Source organism: Daphnia magna, linkage group LG2 (genome assembly GCF_020631705.1).
Source record: "Daphnia magna isolate NIES linkage group LG2, ASM2063170v1.1, whole genome shotgun sequence".
Classification (NCBI taxonomy): Eukaryota; Metazoa; Arthropoda; class Branchiopoda; order Diplostraca; family Daphniidae; genus Daphnia; species Daphnia magna.
Genome location: NC_059183.1, coordinates 17301846 through 17321540, shown reverse-complemented (window position 1 = coordinate 17321540; position 19695 = coordinate 17301846). Strand labels below are relative to the sequence as shown.

Genomic DNA, 19695 nt, shown 5'->3' with positions numbered 1-19695 from the left:
CCAACGGGTTAACTTAAACATAATAATGTAAAAACAATACCAGAGCGAAGATCCACGGTGAATTCCCAACGTGAAGGGCGAAAGAGAAGCCGGCGACGAGGTGATGGCGTAGACAAAGACGGCGAAGACGCCGAGACGGAGGTGAAGGCGAAGATGACTAAGACGACGAGACGGAGATGAAGGCGAAGACGACTAAGACGACGAGACGGAGATGAAGGCGAAGACGACTAAGACGACGAGACGGAGATGAAGGCGAAGACGACTAAGACGACGAGACGGAGATGAAGGCGAAGACGACTAAGACGACGAGACGGAGATGAAGGCGAAGACGACTAAGACGACGAGACGGAGATGAAGGCGAAGACGACTAAGACGACGAGACGGAGATGAAGGCGAAGACGACTAAGACGACGAGACGGAGATGAAGGCGAAGACGACTAAGACGACGAGACGGAGATGAAGGCGAAGACGACTAAGACGACGAGACGGAGATGAAGGCGAAGACGACTAAGACGACGAGACGGAGATGAAGGCGAAGACGACTAAGACGACGAGACGGAGATGAAGGCGAAGACATCAACGAAGACAGCGATGAGGTGAAGTCGTAGACAAAAACGACAGGAAGACGAAGAAAATGTAGTTCTAAATAGATTAAATGAGGCAAAAAAAGAAGTAAGTGATTTTGAGCGGAAAATGGCATTTGTCTGATAAAACGATGAAAAAGATAAAGAACTTACGCGTGTGGTCCACTGGGGGCGAAACTACCGAAATTGTCAAAACGGCAGTGTCATACCGAAGGAAGATGAATATTTGCAGTCCTACCATAGAAGTTTTTGTTACAACACAACAATGCTCCATAATATAGAAACTTAAAATACCAAAAAATGGAGATGCTGTTAAAGCCTATCCATGTGAGCTGGCTAAGTAACGGTGAGAAGAACAGCAGGATTAACAATGAAGATTTCCGTGTATACAACAAAGATTTATTAAAAATGAGAAATCTAGATAATCCACCAAATTAAAATACCATGGAAAGGCAATGATGATGAATCTTATTCAATGTTGGCATTCAGCAGATCAAGAAGAGAGGAAGAGAAGCCTGTGTAGAGAAAATTGTTACAGATGTGTGTAGTGGAAGATAAGTTATGTTCTGAAATACCACATTGAAGAGCTGAAGGGTTTTGATGATGGTTGGCTAATCAGAGAAACTTGGAAATCTGGATACCTGGGATGCTGAGGGTGGATGGTTAGCAACACAAAGTAGATGAAGTCTCAGTCGTTGACTAACGAGAGAACACATCACTAAGCTTAAACAAAAGGCTTGAGGTCCATTAACAGTACTTGAACTGGATGGTGATCTTCATGTAAGCAATAGTGCCTTCTCAAAGTGTCAGGATGTCTTGTGGTACATTGATAGCAGGAATGCAGGCTGCTGGTTCAGCAGCTAGCATAGCTGACAAGGCGAAACACCAACAGACAAAAAGCAATCTATTTCAAGGGTTTCCTATTCAATATATACCCAACGATAGCAATACTGAATAGATAACAACATACCGTAAATTTTTTGACGAAAAATCCTTTGAAACACATAACAGCGTAACGTAACAAACACCCATTTAACTTGTCACTCATAATCTTCATCATAAACGCACAAAAACGCCATCTAGAGTTTTCGCCTAGAACCAAAAATAATATTTTATTTTGAATGTTGAAAACGGTACAATACTTGCTTTATTAGAGTACTTGAATTTTGTTAATCTCTGATAGCTGAATTCCAATTTTAGGCATTACATCCTAGAAAATAGACTACTAGTTGCAGCACGAAACGGCTAAACATTTGTAGGTAAAACTGTCGTAGCTCGTAGGATCAGCCTGTAGTGTTGAAAGCAAGAAAAACACGAAATAATAGCTACCACACCCTAACGAATGCGAGAAAAGTATTTGAAATTGTTAGAACATTAAAGCTCATTTTTTACTTTTTGTATATTGTCAAGGACATTTTCCGGAAGTAACCGGAAGTAGCCAATATATCAGGAAATACTGATCCCATAACAAAATGAGTAGGATTTTCGTGATCCTTATTAAATTAAGTAAAATTATTAATTATAGATTAATATAAAGATAATAAATATAATAATAATAGATTAATATAAAGATGGCAGTGCTAGTTAGCTATTTATTTGCTACAGAAACGATCAGCTAGCGATAAGAGTTGTCTATAAACAAATGGAAACGGCGTTCCGTAGATGTTCGCGTAGTTTCCGTTATCCTTGGAGGCCTATGTTTTGCCTAGTTCTTTCAACATTATGTTTTGTATTGATTATTCGACCAGTGAGGCAGTGGCTGTGAGTGGGAGAGAGCGGGAGACAGACTCGGCCGATTAGACGTTTTTGATACTGGCTGACACCTAGCGCTCGGCCCCGCGCCAATCGGGGAACTTATTAGTCGATTGGGTGCGGGGATGATCTTTATCGGTTCGGTGATTTCGGTGCTCGGTGCGGTGATATCGGGATCGGTGCCTTCCCCGATTACCAATGAATAAGTGATCTAAATTGGCAGTTGCCCTGCGGCCAACAAGAACAAAATGTGACGCAAGTCACGTGATTCTCGTTGGCCTATCAGAACGCAAGGTCACTGGTAAGACTAACCCCCTATGGCTGAAGGGGGCCATAGGGGGGCGCTAGCCTCTATTAAAGGCTAGCGGTGCCGATTATAGCACCGTTCCGCACCGAACTCCCCCGATTCATTTTTATCGGGGAAGCTTAGCGGTGTCCCCGATTAGAATGTGATCGGGGCCGAGCCCTACTGACACCATATACGATATGTTTCTGCTTTGAGATAAACAAAGAATTAGGCAACGCCGCAAACCGCGCAATTTTTCAAAATAGGGGAATTTAAAACATAAATAAAAAATTCCCAAATTGCACCGTCATTTTAATTCTGGTCCCAAAAAATCGGAAATAAAAAGGAGCCCTAGTGGATTCACTTTTCTAGCAACACGAACTGATAATAAAAAATTCTAAAAATAAAAAAGGTGTTTTGCCCTATCACCCCTGTAGACGACCGGCCTGCTAGTCTAGCGAACCTAGCGGGGAATCCTGGAACCACTTAGTAAACACCCGCCGTTTATACCTTGCTATTATATCGTGATGAGATCATGCCTGTCAAAAGAAGCTCACGGCCTCTAGAAAGGAACAAGAAGTTTTACCAGCCAGCCATCTAGTGACAAAAAAATTGAACTTGATTCGAGCTTTGTTTGTTTTATGCTTTTAATTAGAAAACACAAAAAATGTAACGCGATGTCACCCTGACCGCCATATTAGCCACATTATATCAATTTGGGTGAAAATTACACGAAAAACTAAAAAGTATAATACATTAATAAACCCTCTCCCCGCAATTGGTCCCGAAAACCGCAACCGCCATCTATTGGCAAAATTATCGCTAAACACTTTAAAAATACTGTATCGCCTTCTAGTTTCTAGAATCAGCTTTCTAGACAGAATCCCTCGTGGAAGACAACAAACTAGAAGACACGGCAACCCATTGTGTTTCTTTTCGTTGTCTCAAAAAAAAAAGGAAATAAATAGTCCGGTTCACGAAGCAGAGCTAAATGGGACATTATATGAGTTGATCGAGAACTTCACGGTATGGCATCTAACAAGATGGTACGAAGAATGAAAATAAAAAAATATACATATATATGTTTGCCCAGCATGACAATATGGCTGTAGCGTTCATATTATGTACATACTATTCCAAGATATGACATATTGACATATCCATATGTATATTCTTCTTCCTTTTCTTTTTTTTAGTTAGGAGGCGGGAAAAAAAGGAACGGCAAGGGTCCTGATAAAAAACAAATATTTGCTTAAGGTTTTCTTCGTTTCTCGAGTGCATGTTGAACCGTTGGAACGAGAGATGTTAGTAGTGAACATACCAGTCAGGCGGGCTGAGAAAAACACATTTTCATTTTGAAGATTGTTTGGGGTCATCGGATCCGCTGATGGGGAACATCACAACAGAAACAGAGTCGTCTCATTCTTGCTGGCCGTGCCAGTACTGGCACACGTGTCAACACACACAAGAAATAACACAGTTCAACACAGGGTCCCTTGTTATCGGTATTGTGTACTATACAAGTTTATTGCCTTGCATAATGATGTCTTTAGATTCCCGAACATTCATTTCGATTTGATGGGAGGCCTAGTCTACCAATAGTTATTCAAATCCATCCTCAGCTTACATACACCTAACACAGCGAAAGAAAATATCAAACCCGCTCATCATGAAGTAGCTGTCAATCATTACCTCAGCTATTTGATAGTCAAATAGCCCAACCAAGAAAAAAGAAGAGAAAATCTTCAAAGGAATCTTGCTAGGGGTAATTCAGTGATGGTAAAAGGGAGAAAAAAAAGAATTTCATTATCTTTTTCTGAATCGTCGATCGCGTGATTCAAGCACGAGCAGCTCTAAGAGGGGAAAACGTATAGGGGCCAGGCCAACTTTTCTGGCGGCTCCGGCTCTCTTGTTGTTTGGTTGCCGGCCTCGGAGGTTACAGTGTATGTACATATACCCATTTTTTTTTTTTTTTTTTCCCCATTTTTTTTCTTCTTCTTCTTCTTTTAAATTGTTGACACTGGATCTGTACGCTGGAACTCCTACTACTACCGTCGAAGAAGAAAAATGGTGATTTTCTTTCTTATTCTAAAGCTATGTAGTCCCTGCTGGCCTTCGCAAAGGCTATATAACCTCCCCTCGTACACTTGACTGACTTCGCTTATGTTTGAAATCTGACAAGCCCTTTCGAGATTTTTTTCGGAGGGGGGTTATTTTTTTTTAAAGGTTTTTCTAGCTGAAGGGGGGGGGGACTCGATCTCTCATCTATATCCCTCAACGTCTGGAACATCAGCAGCAGCAGCCAAAAGGTTCCCTCATCTATATACACATATTTTTTCTTCTTCTTCTTCAACATAAGAACGAAAGAAAAAAAAATAATAAAGAAGAGACAAATGTGGCGGTGTTCCATAACATAACGACGCCAGACGACAAGCGCTCCGAGGACTCTATCTCTCGACGATGCACAGGACAATGGGAAGACATCCATCGCGCGCGTTCAGTCTGTTGATGGATTTTTATTAGCCCGGTTTGAATTTTGATAAGACGCTTGGTTTTTTTAGAGCATCCTCTCTAATAAGATAACCAGGTTCTTCTCCGAGAAGAGAATTATAAAATGACATTTTCTTGTACGAAACACTCTCTTTCATGTTCCGACAAAAGGTGGGTAAATCTATTTATCATAACCAGACATCTGAATTTTATACCGCCCCAATATAGGAATATGAGAATAAATTATTATTTTAATTTTATATGGACATTTCATATTGACCTGTTTTTTTCTTTTTTCAATTGTAAATAAAATAAGGTCGTCCTTTCGCCACACATCAGCGCTTACCTTTCATTTTGCACAAATCATTCGCACTGTGTACATTATCGCGGTCGATTTGGTCGACATAATAAAATAAAAAGGCCTAAAATGTACATTGGTGCTCTTTTTAAAAAGCAGTCCACAATCGTAGACAAGGAAGAATGAGGGTGTGCTGTGAACAACTCTCAGCATATTCCCTACATTATAGTGGTGGTGGTGTGTTGAATATTTCAAGGGGGACTTTGGCATTTGTGTTATCTTTTGAAGCATTTTTATCGAGACAAGGGACGAGAGAGACAGCAGCAACAGAAAGTCAAGCTGTATAGCGCTGGAGCGTGTCGATAGCTTTCACACTCTGTCTTCACTGGGTCTACAATATTCACAGTCGTCCTCCCAAGTTCGACACACCTTATCAGCAGCCAAGTGTCCGCACACACAGACAAAACACATGGACCATGACTCTTCGCCCTGTCTGTCGAAATCACAATCTGTTTTCAATCCCGCGTCCACTTGAAGCGAACAAGTCACAAACAAAACTGTTTCTTTTCTTTTATATGAATCGCCCTTTTTAAAAAAAATAATAAGCTCACAAATCAAACAAGATTTGTTTTGGAAAGAATAAAAATAAAAACAGAACGAGGGCGACTGCAAACAAAGAAACACTTCCAAAACGCGAGGCAAATTAGAGGCAACAGTCGTCAATCAATATGAACTTTCGAAAGGAATTTGAAAACATCAGAAAAATAGAACGGGGCGGGTCAGAAACCAACGAGCTATCCAACAATTTCAAATATTACTCACGTCCGTTGAAGCTGAAAGAATTCAAAGAATGGACTGGAAAACGATGATGATGACTAGAACACGGATGGCCGTAAGCTGTAATGTTTTTTACCTCGGTCGTGAATAACATGTAAAAAAGAAAGAGATCAGCAAGTGATCGTGTGGGTTTTTATATCTGTGGTTATTTTCTCGTGCTGGCTCCATCGTCCAGTCCCGACTGATTTGCCGCAATTGGATTTAAATTGCTACCGTGTGCGTAGGTTGGAACGCCGAGGATGAGATGATGACCGCTCCCGTCATCATTTTTCCTGCCTCTTTTGCCTTCTCGGGCTCGCCTTTTATTGTCTACGTTTGTAGATATTCCAGCTACAGCTGCAATACTATATTCTTTAATCGAGAGATGAATTGTTCAGCAGCTGACTGTGTTACAAGCAATGCTGTTTATAAATCGAACCCCGCCAGCAGAAAATCAGAGCAAGTGCACAATTCTCAAAAAGAAGGTGCTCTCTTCCTATTATACGCCATCATGTGGGTTGTAAGCGGGAAAAAAAAGAACACAACGAAAGGCAATTATATTTCGAAATACAAGATGTACGAAAGAAAGAGAAAATTTGGAACTCTATTTTTTCTTTTCTTATCGTTTCTACCGTCAAGGTATTGTGTGTCTATAAGCTTGGAGGGCACGAGCAAAGCTCCAATTACTCGGCCCCAACAAGTGCGTGTGTGTGTGTTAGTCTTTTGTTATGATATGATGGCGGAGCCTAGTAAAAAGAAGAAAAAAAGTAAAAGCAAAAAGAAATGTGAAGGCTTATTAGAATACGTGCACACCCGCATGGTAATTGGACCCTGCCCTCTGTTGCATAAGCACAAAGCCTATAGCTATTGCATACAATAATTAGACCAACAAATATCTAGAGATAACCTGCTCCCGCCGTGGCAGGAACTAGTAACATTCTTTCGTCCATTTTGATAACAAACAAAAATAATTCTTTAAATAGGAGAAATGGAAATAAAAATATTAAAATAAAATAAAATAAAGAGAATTTGGTCGTCTGTTTTATAAATCTAACCTTGCGTTCATTGCCACTTTTTTTTCTGCAATCTGTAGCACTGACGCCATTTCCTCCTATTCACGTGGCGGAAATGAACTTTGCTGCCGCATCCTACACGAATCAGCGGACTTTACGCCGATGATGGTATGCCCAAAGGATCGGATGTAATTCGCAGGTCAATCGAGGAGGGGGGGAAAAAAAAGCGGATCTTATTACACACACACGCAAATACTTTTTGTAATAGCATTGCGCTGCACGACTCGGTAATATTTTTGCTTACGATCGACGGTTTTTTCTTTTTTCTTTTTTCACGTATTTGATCTGGGCACGCAGTGTGTGGGTAGTATGATGATCGTTCCTGCTGCTTTGTTATAAAAGCCTCGTTCGTGTCTCCCTCTTCTTTGTGTAATGATGAGAGAGGAAGAAGGAGGAGGCGTTTGCCCGCAAGGTCAAACACACACATGCATATTAAACGCGGCCGCGACTTGCAGCAGCGGAATATTTAAAATATCAGGTGTGCCCTCGCATAATCAGAGAGCCACACGGCGCAAAAGAATCTTCTGGTGTGTGTGTGTGTAGCACGCGTCTAACCTATCTTTTATTTACCTCGTCTTCGTAAGAAGCTCCTCGTCTTTTTCCTGCCTCTTGACGTTTCTTGCGTTAGCGCATAGTCTCAGCTCGTATATATTTGAATAATAATTCAAAGGAAAACTTGTATTATACGCTATATTGCTTAGACAACTACCGAAAGAATGGGAGAAAAGAATGCCTACGCAGCCAGGTAAGAAAACAAACAACTGACGAAAAATAAATAGGAGGTCACACACGATAACGATTTGAAAAGAAACAACAAAAAATCTCTTTTTTTTTTTCTTTCTTGAAAGCTGATGATGATAGCAAAGGCAATGACGTCGAAAAGAGAAAAAAAAAACTCGTAGAGGTAGGAAAAAAATAAAATAAAAGAACCGGATGGCTTTTGCTGTTAAGAACCCCGTTCAAAGCTCTCTCTCTCTCTCTCCCTTCATAACTTTGGAAAAGAAAAATATGATTTCAATCCAAGATGTGTGGCTCGTGCACGGACCCTGGAGGCCAATCTGATGGCGGCGGCAAAATGTTGTCTGCCGGGGTCTGTGCGGTAACAACACAGTGCCCTTTTGTGTATCTATTCCCTTTTATGTCGTTTTTTCTAAAAACTAAGGGAGGAAAAAAAAAAGAAAGAAAAAAAGAGGAGAATGAAGAAAATAGAAATTAAAAAATTGGCCGCAGGTGACGACACACGTGTGCCAACAATATCCAGCGGAGAGGAAAAACGAAAAGGTCAAAATCTCGACGGCTAAATAAATATTATACTTTTCATTTTCTTATGTTTCCCCTGCGGATGAAAGCATAAAACACCACAGGCAAACAAAAAGTATGACCGAAATCTTTTGCGTTTAAATGAATAATAGAAGAGTAAAAAGAAAACAAAAAAATGGTGTATCTCCCACGCACGGACAATAAGACTGAAAAAAAAAACCAAACAACGTCGGTTGTATAAAAATCAAAGTGGCCAACGTTTTTGATTTCATGGGAAAGAGAAATAGACGTGGAAGACACGGCAGCCATCCCATCGGCTCTGATATGCTTGTTGACGAAGACGACGTGATCTAGTCCGTGTGTGTGTCCCCACATCACAAGCGAAAAAAAAAGAATGAAGAAGCCGTTTCGAATCCAGTTCAATAAATACGAGACGGGCCTGAGTCCGTTGTCTAAAATTTCACAAGGCTGTTCGCGCATAGCCCTGGACAGTCTAACATTATAGCGTACAGTGTATTTCTTCTTCTTTTTTTTACAACTTAATTGGGCCCTCTCGTTTTCCCTTTTTCTTGTGCTGTCGATCCCCTTGGCGACTCTTCACAGTTTTCTAACAGGACCGTGTTATTATGAAGAGAGAGGGGAAAAAAACTTTGTGGACGTAGTTGAACACACAATATGCGTGTAGACATTCAAGTGTGTCCGAGTGGAAAAAAAAGGCCCCCGCGACGGCTGCATAAAAGGGATCTATTTGTGTATGTGTGTGTATCGAATGGTTTGCAAGAAATATCCAGTGGGCAATAACATCACACCCGAAATGCCGCCACCGAAAAAAGAAAAAATCGCGGCTTCTTTTAATTGTCCTAAACCCATCCCTCCGAAACGCGTTTCTATAGATCGGAGAGACACGGATTTCAGAAACAAAAAAGATGTTTGTCGGCTTTTCAGTTGTTATTTTTCCGAATGTCCAGAGCTACCTTTTTTTTTGTTGTTGGATGGCTTTCGGCAATTCATAATACAGACACGGTTTATGCAAAATCGGATTCAAAATCAGGTCGGCTACTGTCTTTCTTTTGTTTGGCATTTCTTTTTATGTATAATATTAAAATTCACATTACCTTTTGATTGTCTAATGTGTCTCGAGGTAGCTAATGCGAATCAAAACGTAGTCCAAAGTGAAACGTATAATTTACAAATCAAAACGACAATTTGATCACAATGTTTGATATTTTCGTACGACATTCTTGTTTTTCACATTTTTGTCCTCACTTTTTATTTGTTTCACTGCCTTTTTTTTGAGACTGGGTCGACACAACTATGATAACAATCGTTTTCGACTACCGTCCAACGTTGTCGACTTTAATTTATAGCGTTTCCTTTCTAAAACGATTATCGTCCAGAGGCGACAAAATATTTCCCCAAATTCAATCGTGTGTAACAAAACGGTACATTTTTTTGAATATCCGGTATGTATTAATAAGACGTAAAGAAAGAAGAAGAAGAAAAAAAAAAGATTCGTACAAAATTTTGTTTTCATGTATTTCTTTGATGCACGTAGTAATTCGTATCACAGTTGACTGCCAAAAATACAAAAAGGAAAATAAAAAAAGGTAAACAAGTGCGTGCATGGAGACACACGCACACAGCACAGGCACAAACGTTAAGGTCAACGCGCAAAACTGTCTGTACAAATTGATATCCACAGGTGTGCGTCAAGGCTTCATCATACACACAATCAGATAAAGGCACATAATCAGTGAATTCTTGTTTTCCCTTGTTAAAAATTTGAGTTTTCCTTTGTTTTTCTTTTCCGAATTGGCGTCCGCCTTTCGCAGACTCGACACACATTAAAAAAAAAAAAACAAACAATTGAGACGCTCTGTTTTATAGAAAAATGTACACATAATCTGTTTTCTTCATTTACATATGATAAAATTGACGTAGAATCGAGGGGGGGCGTCTGCACGCCGACCTGCCAATCAAAACGTTTTGATTGGCAGACGACGGTTCGACAAATAAAAGACGCACGATGATAAACGCACACGGAAAAAAAATGGCACATCACATCAGACGGGTGAAATCAAATGTCACAGCGGAAAGGGGGGGAATGAGATAACCGATTTTCACGCCTCCAAGCGGCACTGGGCAGATCCATCCATCTGAGCCTGATGAACCCACTGTTGCCATTCTTCCAGTCGTGGGGCGCACCAAAGAACAGCGTCACCCAATCGCTTCCGGCCCATAAACACGAACTCACCGCTGCCGTGTTTCACCTGACACGTTAACGGCACGTGAAGCGTTCCAGTGTGCTCGTCGTCCAGCAAACTGTTGTCCATTTCACTGTCCGTTAAATCCTCTTCGACGCCGTCCATTCCCTTCCATTTGGACGGAATTGGAATGAGGCGTTTAGGCGTCAACGGACTCCGTCGTTTCCGCTTTGGCAAAGACGCTGATCTGCGATTAACGGGTTGAAAGACGGACGAGGCCTGCCGGATGACCCGCGTTGCCCGCACCTTGAGCAGCGTCCTCTCTAATTGGGCGTCGTTGTAAACAGACGAGATGAAGCCTCTAGCAACAAAATCACTGCTACAAAACATTTCCAACGACTCTTTGACGCTGCAAGGTCGACATTCTGCAAATAATCAACACGAAAAGTGCATTTGTTAATTAAGGTGAAGATGATAACTTGTTATTTAAAAAAAAAAGGGGGCAATCACGTGACGATATTGTGACATCCGAAATGCGTTTCAAAGTCATTGATCGTCCGCTGGTGTAAAATTTTAGAAAAGAAAGAAGACTACTGTACCTTGCCAAGGATCGTGTGACTGATCGTTTTCCTCCTCGATCAGTTGGAGATCGTAATCGAAGGCGGCCGTTTCCCTTCGAAGGGGATCCGAGCCACCGACTCCGGGTGAATCTGATTCGAGAAACAGCGCCACCTGACCCTGGTGGCTGTCGAAACAGTGGCGTTTGCCATCCGGTCGCAATATCGCCGATGACGATGCGCTGTGTAACAATTTCAGCGTCCGGTGTTGTTCCACGTAAATGTTGGCGCCACCAAAATCAGCTGATAATTTCAGACATCCCTGAATTGATCAAGAAAAACAAATAGAAAAAAACAAAATTTTAACATTTAAATAAACAAAACGTGTACATAAGAGAACGAGAAACCAAAATCGTATGCCCTTTTAAAGGTAAAAAGGACAATCTCATCTTGGCTCTCGACGAGTCTAACTGTTAGATCGAAATCAAGATTGATTGAAAAACGGCGCCATTATAAGAACAAGAAGAAAAAAAATACACACGACACATGTAGGATGGAAGAAGAAGAAGAAATTAGAAAAAATGTCTGTCTGCCATGTAGTTTGGCGTGTTCCCGACGACGAAAGGAGAAAATGTCTAAAGTTGTTTTTATTTTCTAGTTTAAAACCAAAACATGTTGTTGTTTTCTTTTTTAGGATTGGTGACTAGAAAACAGCAAAGAATTTAAATTTTTTTTTTCTTTCTTCTTCTTCTTCTGAAATATATTCAAAATTCCTGTAATGAGAATGCAAGGGAAGAAACAAAAAAAAAAAGGGTCTATCGCTTTGCCCGCTGGTCTTTTCTTTTTCTTGTGTGGCGAGCACCAACTGGTGTGTGTGTGTGTATATAAACTATAAGATGCTACGTGTGCGTAAAAGAGGAGAGAGATTTTTTGTTTCTTTCTTATGTACCTGGAATTCCTTGCCAGCTGTTCCGTAGCGGAGCACCACCCGCAAGGCACCACGGGGATAGAGCCAAGAGACGGAACCTTGACTACATCGCAGGTAGACTGGCTTCACTCCGCGATGTGATTGTGGCTGTTGTTGTGTCTGATCTTCGCTCGATGGACTCTCCAAACCACTATAAGAAATTTAAGAAAAGAAATTTTTTTTATTTAGACATAAAGAAATCATTGCAGCAAGACATTTTTCACATTTGATTTCTCGTATGGTGCGCAATCGTTCACATGTCAATTATGCAATCATTTCTCCTCCATTCTTCCCACACACGCCCTTTTTTTGAGTTTGGTATTCCTATCGGAAAAAAAAAATGGGGACCGGACGTGACTAGACGAGAAAAATATGTTCTTATCGAGAGAGAGAGAGAAAAAAGATTGTGTGAAAAATATGATTTCGAAATGGGAAAAATAGGGGGCACACGTGCCTTCCGCCAAGTCTACGCATTCTCAACTTAAGCCCACACTAACATTTACACATACACCCACAAAGGTGAAGACATCATCTTCTTTTTTTGTTTGTTAACAATCTAGGTAAGAAAAAAAAATGCTAACCCTCGCATGTTGCCCTCTTCTTTAGGGAGAAAAGGAGGATGACCCGTGCACACTCGAACAAACATAAAAGATGAGCGTGAGGTGAAAGAATGGACAAAAAAAAAATAAGTCACAAAAATCCTTTGGGGTTAAAAGATGACAAACAAGGCAACTCCCTTCACCAACACGTGTGTGTGTGCCTTTAAATCATCTTCCATAAGGGTTTTTCTATGATGTTTTTGTGTGTTAAGATCTGATTCGTCATCATTGCAAGATGTAAAGAATTCCTTTTCTTTTTTTAATACTTATATCATCCTAAGGTGTCTGATTGTCCTAGCCGGAAATGATTGAACGTTCCGTCTTTAAAGGTAGAAGACAAAAGAGCTCATCAAAATTCTGTTAGAGCCGGAAGAAGATGACGGACACGACGGATCGAATTTTTCTCTTAATAAATTACTATCCGGTTAGAAGAAGCCCCTCGGTTAAATTTCGAAATAGAAAATAACAAAATCTAGGTGGGGGTTGAAACTCTTAAAAACAGGTGAGTTAGTTATTGCTTCTACGCATTTTCAATGAAGGGGGCACAAGAGGGGGGAAAGTTGAAGAGGGGAGGTAACCAAACAAAAAAAAACCTGGAAATTCCACCTACCTAGTGAAATATGATCGAGTTATTCATCAACCGAAAGAGCCCCAAACCCTCTACTTTATTTATTTTTTTCTCACCAAAATTGTTATAAGGAAGGGTACCGCATAGGAGAAAAGGGGGCCGTTAAAAAAACCGAGGCGGAGTCTAATCCGCACGGAAGAGAAAAAACACGAAGAATATCTTCCCCCCTCGACCATCAGACAATAGAAAAAAGGCGAGGTGTATGTTATTATTTCTTTCCCAATTTTTCTTTTTGCGCCCATGTATCAGTTTGGAAATCAGGTGCCATTGTAATTGGCGTGTGTGTGTGTGTGTGTGTATTGCGGATAAAAATCGAAATGGCGGCTACGGATTTCTACTACTCCACCCATTCGGCCCATTGTACGCAATCAAGTTTCGAAATACGAGGGGATCAAAACAGATCCATCGATCAAATTACTCTTCTAGTTCGCAATTGGAAAGCAAAAAAATAATAAACATTGTCTGTTTTTGTTTGCTTTTGGGGGGCACGTCTTAAAAAATTGAAGACATTTTTCAACCTACTTTTTTTGGGGAGGGATAAAATGAAGGACTCTAGTTTTTGAAGAGAAAAGAAATTTGACTCTCAGGATAGATGTGACCTCTGCGAACACGCCCAAAAAAAGAAGAAAAAGGCCATTAAAAGAAACGAAGAAAGAAAAAAAAAGGTCCTTTTTTAAAGAGTAGGATTAATGACTGGGGAACTGAGTTGGACACGTGTTTGAGACATTTACATATTGTCGAAGCTTGCAACATTTCTAATTACATGCATACAAAAAGGGAGAGGAAGGAAAGCATCCCAAAACAAAGATGGTGGGAAGAAAACCGGTTGACAAAAACAGCAACAAAACAGAGTGGAATATTTAAATCGAGGGCCATTGCGAAAGAACGTAAATTAAAAGAGATAAACACAAACCAACCTGCCAATCCAGTCACATCCATCGGCTGCAGCTTGTGAGGGGCACATAAATAAGGGAAGGATAAAACAGGCAATCAGGGGCACCCAAAAAACGCGTAAACTTTTGACGCTAATCCGTCGCGAGAAACGAGGTGATGACCTTTTCTCACGCTGCTCATCGTCGGCATTTGTTCGCCGCCTGTCCAACAATGTCACAGGATTCAACATTTCCCCTTGTTTTGTTTCAACGTCGTAAGGATTAGTGTTTTGTTGTTTTTTCTTCTTCTTCACTTTAAGTTTCCCAGAAGGAAATCACAGACACACGGCCTTCAAATAGCCGGAAGGATCCGATCTCACAGACACTAGTGCGCGCATAGTTGTGTATAATAATCCAATGTGTTGGTTCTTTCTTTCTTTTTTCGCAGGAGGCAAAGGTCTAGCAGATGATAATGAGATGCACACGTCCACAAAAAGATGTTGAACAAACAGCGGAGAGTCGTGAACCATCCGAACAGGGAGAGAGTCAACTGCCCAACTGACCACTTCTCACCGAGTCCTTCTCCACTTCTTGCCCGGGCAAGCTCAGCATGTGAAGATGGCGCCAGCATCAGAAAAAAAGATGGTTGGTCATCGCCAGAGGGCTTTTTAGAGGGGAGGCGGGTCCCAATCAGAGATAGGGCGCGCGAGGTTTGTATGTTAAAAGCCTGGAGCTTTTCTTCTCTCGCTTCGACGTGGAAAGCTTTTGGTGGTGGTGCAGCAAAAGAGATAAGAAGAAGAAACATTTCCATGTAGAGGATGCAGAGAAGAGGCAAACAGTCAAGAAAAAGGGAGAGAGAGAGAGAGAAAGAAAATAACACGGGCCACTTTTTTTAAACACGAGAACTGAAAATATATTTAAAAAAAAAAAGGGAAAAATATATGTTTTAAAAAAAAGAAGGAGATACACACACAAGGATGTAGAGAGACGTGATGAATGCAAGTAGCCATAGGGAAGGAAGGGAATAATATATTCCTCGACTTCTTTTTTTTTTCTAACTATATAACGTCCTTCCCTTTTCTTTTTTACGATGATCAAAAATGTTATTTTTTTTCTTTTCTTTTCTTTCTACCCTCCAATCTCCATAAGAAGAAGAAGAAAAGTCGATGTCATGATGGCGCCTGATGTTGAAGAAACAACAACAACACATCCCTTTTGGCTTTGGTCGTCGCTGACGGGCGAATTGGAAAGAATTACTTTCTGATTGGAATTTTATTTTTATTTTTTAGTGTGTTGTTGGACTTCTTATAAAAGGGCATCAGCGCTATATTAAAAAAAGAAAAAAGGTAGATTTGGTGATTAAGGTTTCTCTCCTCATCCAACACATTTTCAGATATCGAATCACAGATCTTATTCATCTGCTTCAACTTTTTGCGCTACAGGGCGATTAGAAGCCAGGTAAAAAGAGAGATGCCATCGCACATCAAGGAAAGGGGCAGCAACGATTGTCAGATTCCGTCGACTTGTTGACGATGAGCGCGCGTGTGCTGTTGCACCAGTTTTCTTTTATTATAAGAGAAACAAAACAAAAAAAAAAAATGAAGGGAATTCCTTATTATTATAAAACATGATGATGGTATGGTATGTAAATCACTCTTCCATTCCCCCTTTTTTTATTCGATCAGAAGCCAAAAAAATGAATTCTTGGAACATTCCAAGGTCCACATGTTCGACAGATTTTGATTTTAAAAAATTAAAAGTTTTAGGTATTCGGGGTATGTAAAAGGTTGAACTATAAATGTTTACCACCTTATTCGTATCAGAAAAACAGAAATATCAAACAGAAACCCAAATGGAATTCGTGTGGGCAAAGAAAGAATTTTCATCAAATTGATTTCATTATTAACAGTTGTAAATGTCGAGTAACATTTTCAAAAAGAATAAGAGAGTGGTGCGATTGTACACGATTTTATTTGACAGATAAGAGGAACACGTTGCGCATTTGGCGACACGCACTGCTGAGCGTCTCTGTTGATAAAAAAAAAAACACGGAAATATTGCGGACTTGTTGCTCAATTTTCTTAATGTATTTCGTATGTTGTTTTTTTTTTATTCCGCTAAAGGGTCTTTTTATAAGCAAGACATGTCACAATATTAACTAGCGCAAGAGCACATGCACGTATATAGCTCCCATGCATGTATAATGCAACCATTTTTTGATTTTAAGTTGCTGGGTTTTGACTCGTCTATCTGCAGCGATAACATCTTGTCATATGTCATGAAATGCCGAAAGCTTTTACTTCAATTTTTTTTGCCTTTATACTTTTATTTATCAAGGGAAAAAAAAACAGTGGCTCGTTAATTTTGTCTTTGAATTCCAAGAAAAACCTTTTTCATTTTGATTCCCATAACATTCTAATGCTCTAATTAGAATTTTATGGGAATCAAAACGAAAAAGGTTCTTATTAGCCGGATTACGTTACGGTTCTTCCGTCTACCAGAACCTCGTTTCTTACGACGACCATATAGGCTGCTACCGCTTGATTCCGGTTTACTAAGTTTTACTTTCTTATAGTCAAGGCACTAGAAACGATGTTCTCTACGTCCTATTAGCCTATACTAAATTAAGTATTGAAACCGGATTGACGTACAGTGAAGGGACTTACAACGGACGGAATCATTCGTCATGTCAATCAAGAAAACATCTGCTATACTACACGATACACACGATATCCATGTAAAGCAGTTTCATTATTGAAACGAGTTCCCTTTAAACAACAAAATTGACACTAGAAAAATCTATTCTTCTGCTCAATTTCCAGAATTAAACACAGATTTATTGGCTATTCATTTTTTCTCTAAAATTCAAGAGCTGATCATTCTGTTGGCATGGATTATCAAAAGCCTTTTCTGCACGTCAAATCCCTTAGAAAAAAAAAGGGGTTTTGAGGAGGATTGATGTACATGGCATTTAACTTGCTAAATATTTTGTGTAAACGGGGTTTTGTGTGTGTGTGCAGGAGACTATACGGATGTACCATGATGATGTGCATACACAGGTGGCTGCTGATTCCATCATCATGATGGATCCAACCTTGAATTGCTAATGGTTTCTTTTTCTACTTGTCCACATATATCCCCTTCAGCAGCCATCACCGTTTATTTTATTTTTTGAGCTTTTTATTCTTCGACTGTATCGCAGGTGCGATGGTCAAACGTGTCCCGTAAAAAAAAAACCATCCTATACAAGGGCGGGGTTATGATCCGGGAATTCTTAATGGCCTTTAAGAAAATAAAACCCCCAGAGGAGAAGAAGACAAAGTCCTCAGCTGCTGCCCTGCAGGTGTGCTCATTTAGTTAAAGACTCTTGATTTTTCTTTTTTAACGAAATTTGTATCCGTCATTTTGTCACAGTGTCTATCACGTAAAAATGACGTCTTTCCTAACATTTTTGAACTGTCTTATATTACCTAAAAAAAAAAGAAAAAATTCAAGGTTTTTTTCTCTTTTCCAATACACTAAAGATGGAGCGGCATCGATCACTTAGGTTTTTTGCCTCGCTTGCGGTCAAATACATTAATACACAAGTCAGGACAGACTTTAGTCGTGTCGATCGAACGCTTCGAAAAAAAAAAAAGGGAAATACACCAAGTATTGGGGCCACGCGAGAAAAGAAAAATACAAAAAAGCTCAACAAGACTAAAACAAATTCTAGACAAGATGCAGGCAGTTTTCCCCTTGAGCTTTTCGAAAATTTGGAGGGATTACATTTGACTTGCAAATGAGTTTCGGGAACCTTTCCCTCTCCCTTCGTTCTTTTTCTGGGTATGAAGCAAGAAAAAAAAAATGCGTGAATAATATCAAAAGATTTGTCAGTGTTACCATGGCAACGTCCTTCCATATAAGGACCGCCCGCTGCTTTTGCCTCTTTTTTTTTTTTACCTTGTTGTGGGGCACGTTCCCTAACGGAAAAAAAAAAAGGAGAAAAGGATGATAATTCTAGACGCTGAAGAAAAAAAAAAAAAGGCGGAGAGCAAGAAACAAAAGGTGAAGACTGAGGGGGAAAAAAAAAGAAATGAATAAAGAGAGAGAATGAGAGAAAAGAAAAGTTTTTTTTCATTTTTAAAGAAATATATAAAGAAAAGAGACACGGGAAAACGCCTCTTGCCAACAGGTGGGCTGCCGATCAGGTAGGGGGGGCAAAAGAGACAGCAAAAATAAAGGTCATCCCAGCTTGACCTTTAATATATATATTTTTATAAACTGTGTGTACTGTGTATATATAACCTCTATGTACTATATTGTTTCTCTTTCTTTTCTCTTTTTTTCCAAATGATTTGGTGGGGGGGATGCCTTTTTGATGGTGGCAATTGAATGATGGTCCAAACCACCTTTGTGGTTTTCTTGTTTCTACTTTACTCGTCTCATCTCTGACTAGGATCTTGACAGGTTGAAGGGCGTCGTCTTTCCTCCTGACAAACGTCCATCAGGATTTTCAATTTATATTTTTGTTTTCATTATATCCCCTTTTTTTTTTTTAAGGGACATTTTTCGCACAGCAAATTGGCAATTCTCACAAAACATTAATGTCATCAAACATCTACAGCAAACTCGTTTAGTTTTCAACTCATTCCCTACGTGTATCGCACAGTGTCTGAAATACAAGCCAAACTTTAAAAATCAAGAAAAGTCTTTATCTTCCATTTTGGATCTTTCCAATTTCACGGAGAGTTAACAACAACAAAAAAAAAAAAGAAAGAAGAAAAGCGGAATGGATATAGAAGAGAGAAAGAAGTTGGCCAGCAATATCTTTCAGTCACGAAATGAAATGGGTTGTTCCATGCGAGAGCCATAAGGGACCGAGATTATTACACGGCCGATGAAGAGAAACGAGAAACAACTGCTTAGAACGAAAGGGTGCTGTTCTTATATATCTCTCGCTGCAATCCGAGACTTGTATCAACAATTTACGATGCCCCTTTCTTCTTTCTTATTTTCTTCTTGTTTTAACAGCGAGGGTCTTTGAAATTATTTCTCTTCGCGGAAGAATTTATACGTTTTTGTTTTTCCACAGGTAGACTGTCGACAGCCCTGCCATCTACATTTACTAGTCGATCTGTTTGGAGACTCACACACACACAAGAAAGGGGAAGATAAGCAAAAACCCAAAGAGTCGTACTCTTGTATACTGTGAACTTGGGGTTTGACACCTGGGGTCGGGCCACCCATCAACAACTACGTTCTCTCTGTGTATCGACGAGGACTTGTGAGAGCCTCTCTTCTTAACACGAGCCGACGCGGGGTTGTAA

At 40.0% G+C, this 19695-nt stretch overlaps 1 protein-coding gene and 1 long non-coding RNA gene across 2 annotated transcripts; both read right to left on the bottom strand.

Moving 5' to 3' along the window:
* Positions 1–469: 469 nt before the first annotated feature.
* Positions 470–8136, bottom strand: LOC116917121. Its single transcript, XR_006643770.1, has 7 exons — positions 1744–8136; positions 1555–1676; positions 1160–1488; positions 1028–1099; positions 879–920; positions 738–818; positions 470–642 (listed from the first exon to the last, which is right to left on the bottom strand). It is a non-coding gene; the product is annotated as an uncharacterized LOC116917121 (long non-coding RNA).
* Positions 8137–10070: 1934 nt separating this feature from the next.
* LOC116917120 (meteorin-like protein) lies at positions 10071–14971 on the bottom strand. Its single transcript, XM_045170090.1, has 4 exons — positions 14432–14971; positions 12270–12438; positions 11363–11642; positions 10071–11188 (listed from the first exon to the last, which is right to left on the bottom strand). The coding sequence occupies exons 1-4, from the start codon at positions 14635–14637 to the stop codon at positions 10680–10682; spliced, it is 1164 nt and encodes a 387-aa protein (XP_045026025.1). The 5' UTR covers positions 14638–14971; the 3' UTR covers positions 10071–10679.
* Positions 14972–19695: the final 4724 nt, after the last annotated feature.

Bases quoted from the DNA above. Each gene is read 5' to 3' on its own strand.
- LOC116917120 (XM_045170090.1), bottom strand. From the start codon at position 14,637: ATGTTGAATCCTGTGACATTGTTGGACAGGCGGCGAACAAATGCCGAC. The intron at 11,643-12,269 runs GTACATAAGAAA...TGATCAATTCAG, and splicing joins CAGCTGGCAAGGAATTCCAG to GGATGTCTGAAATTATCAGC. The intron at 11,189-11,362 runs GTACAGTAGTCT...GATTATTTGCAG, and splicing joins GTCACACGATCCTTGGCAAG to AATGTCGACCTTGCAGCGTC.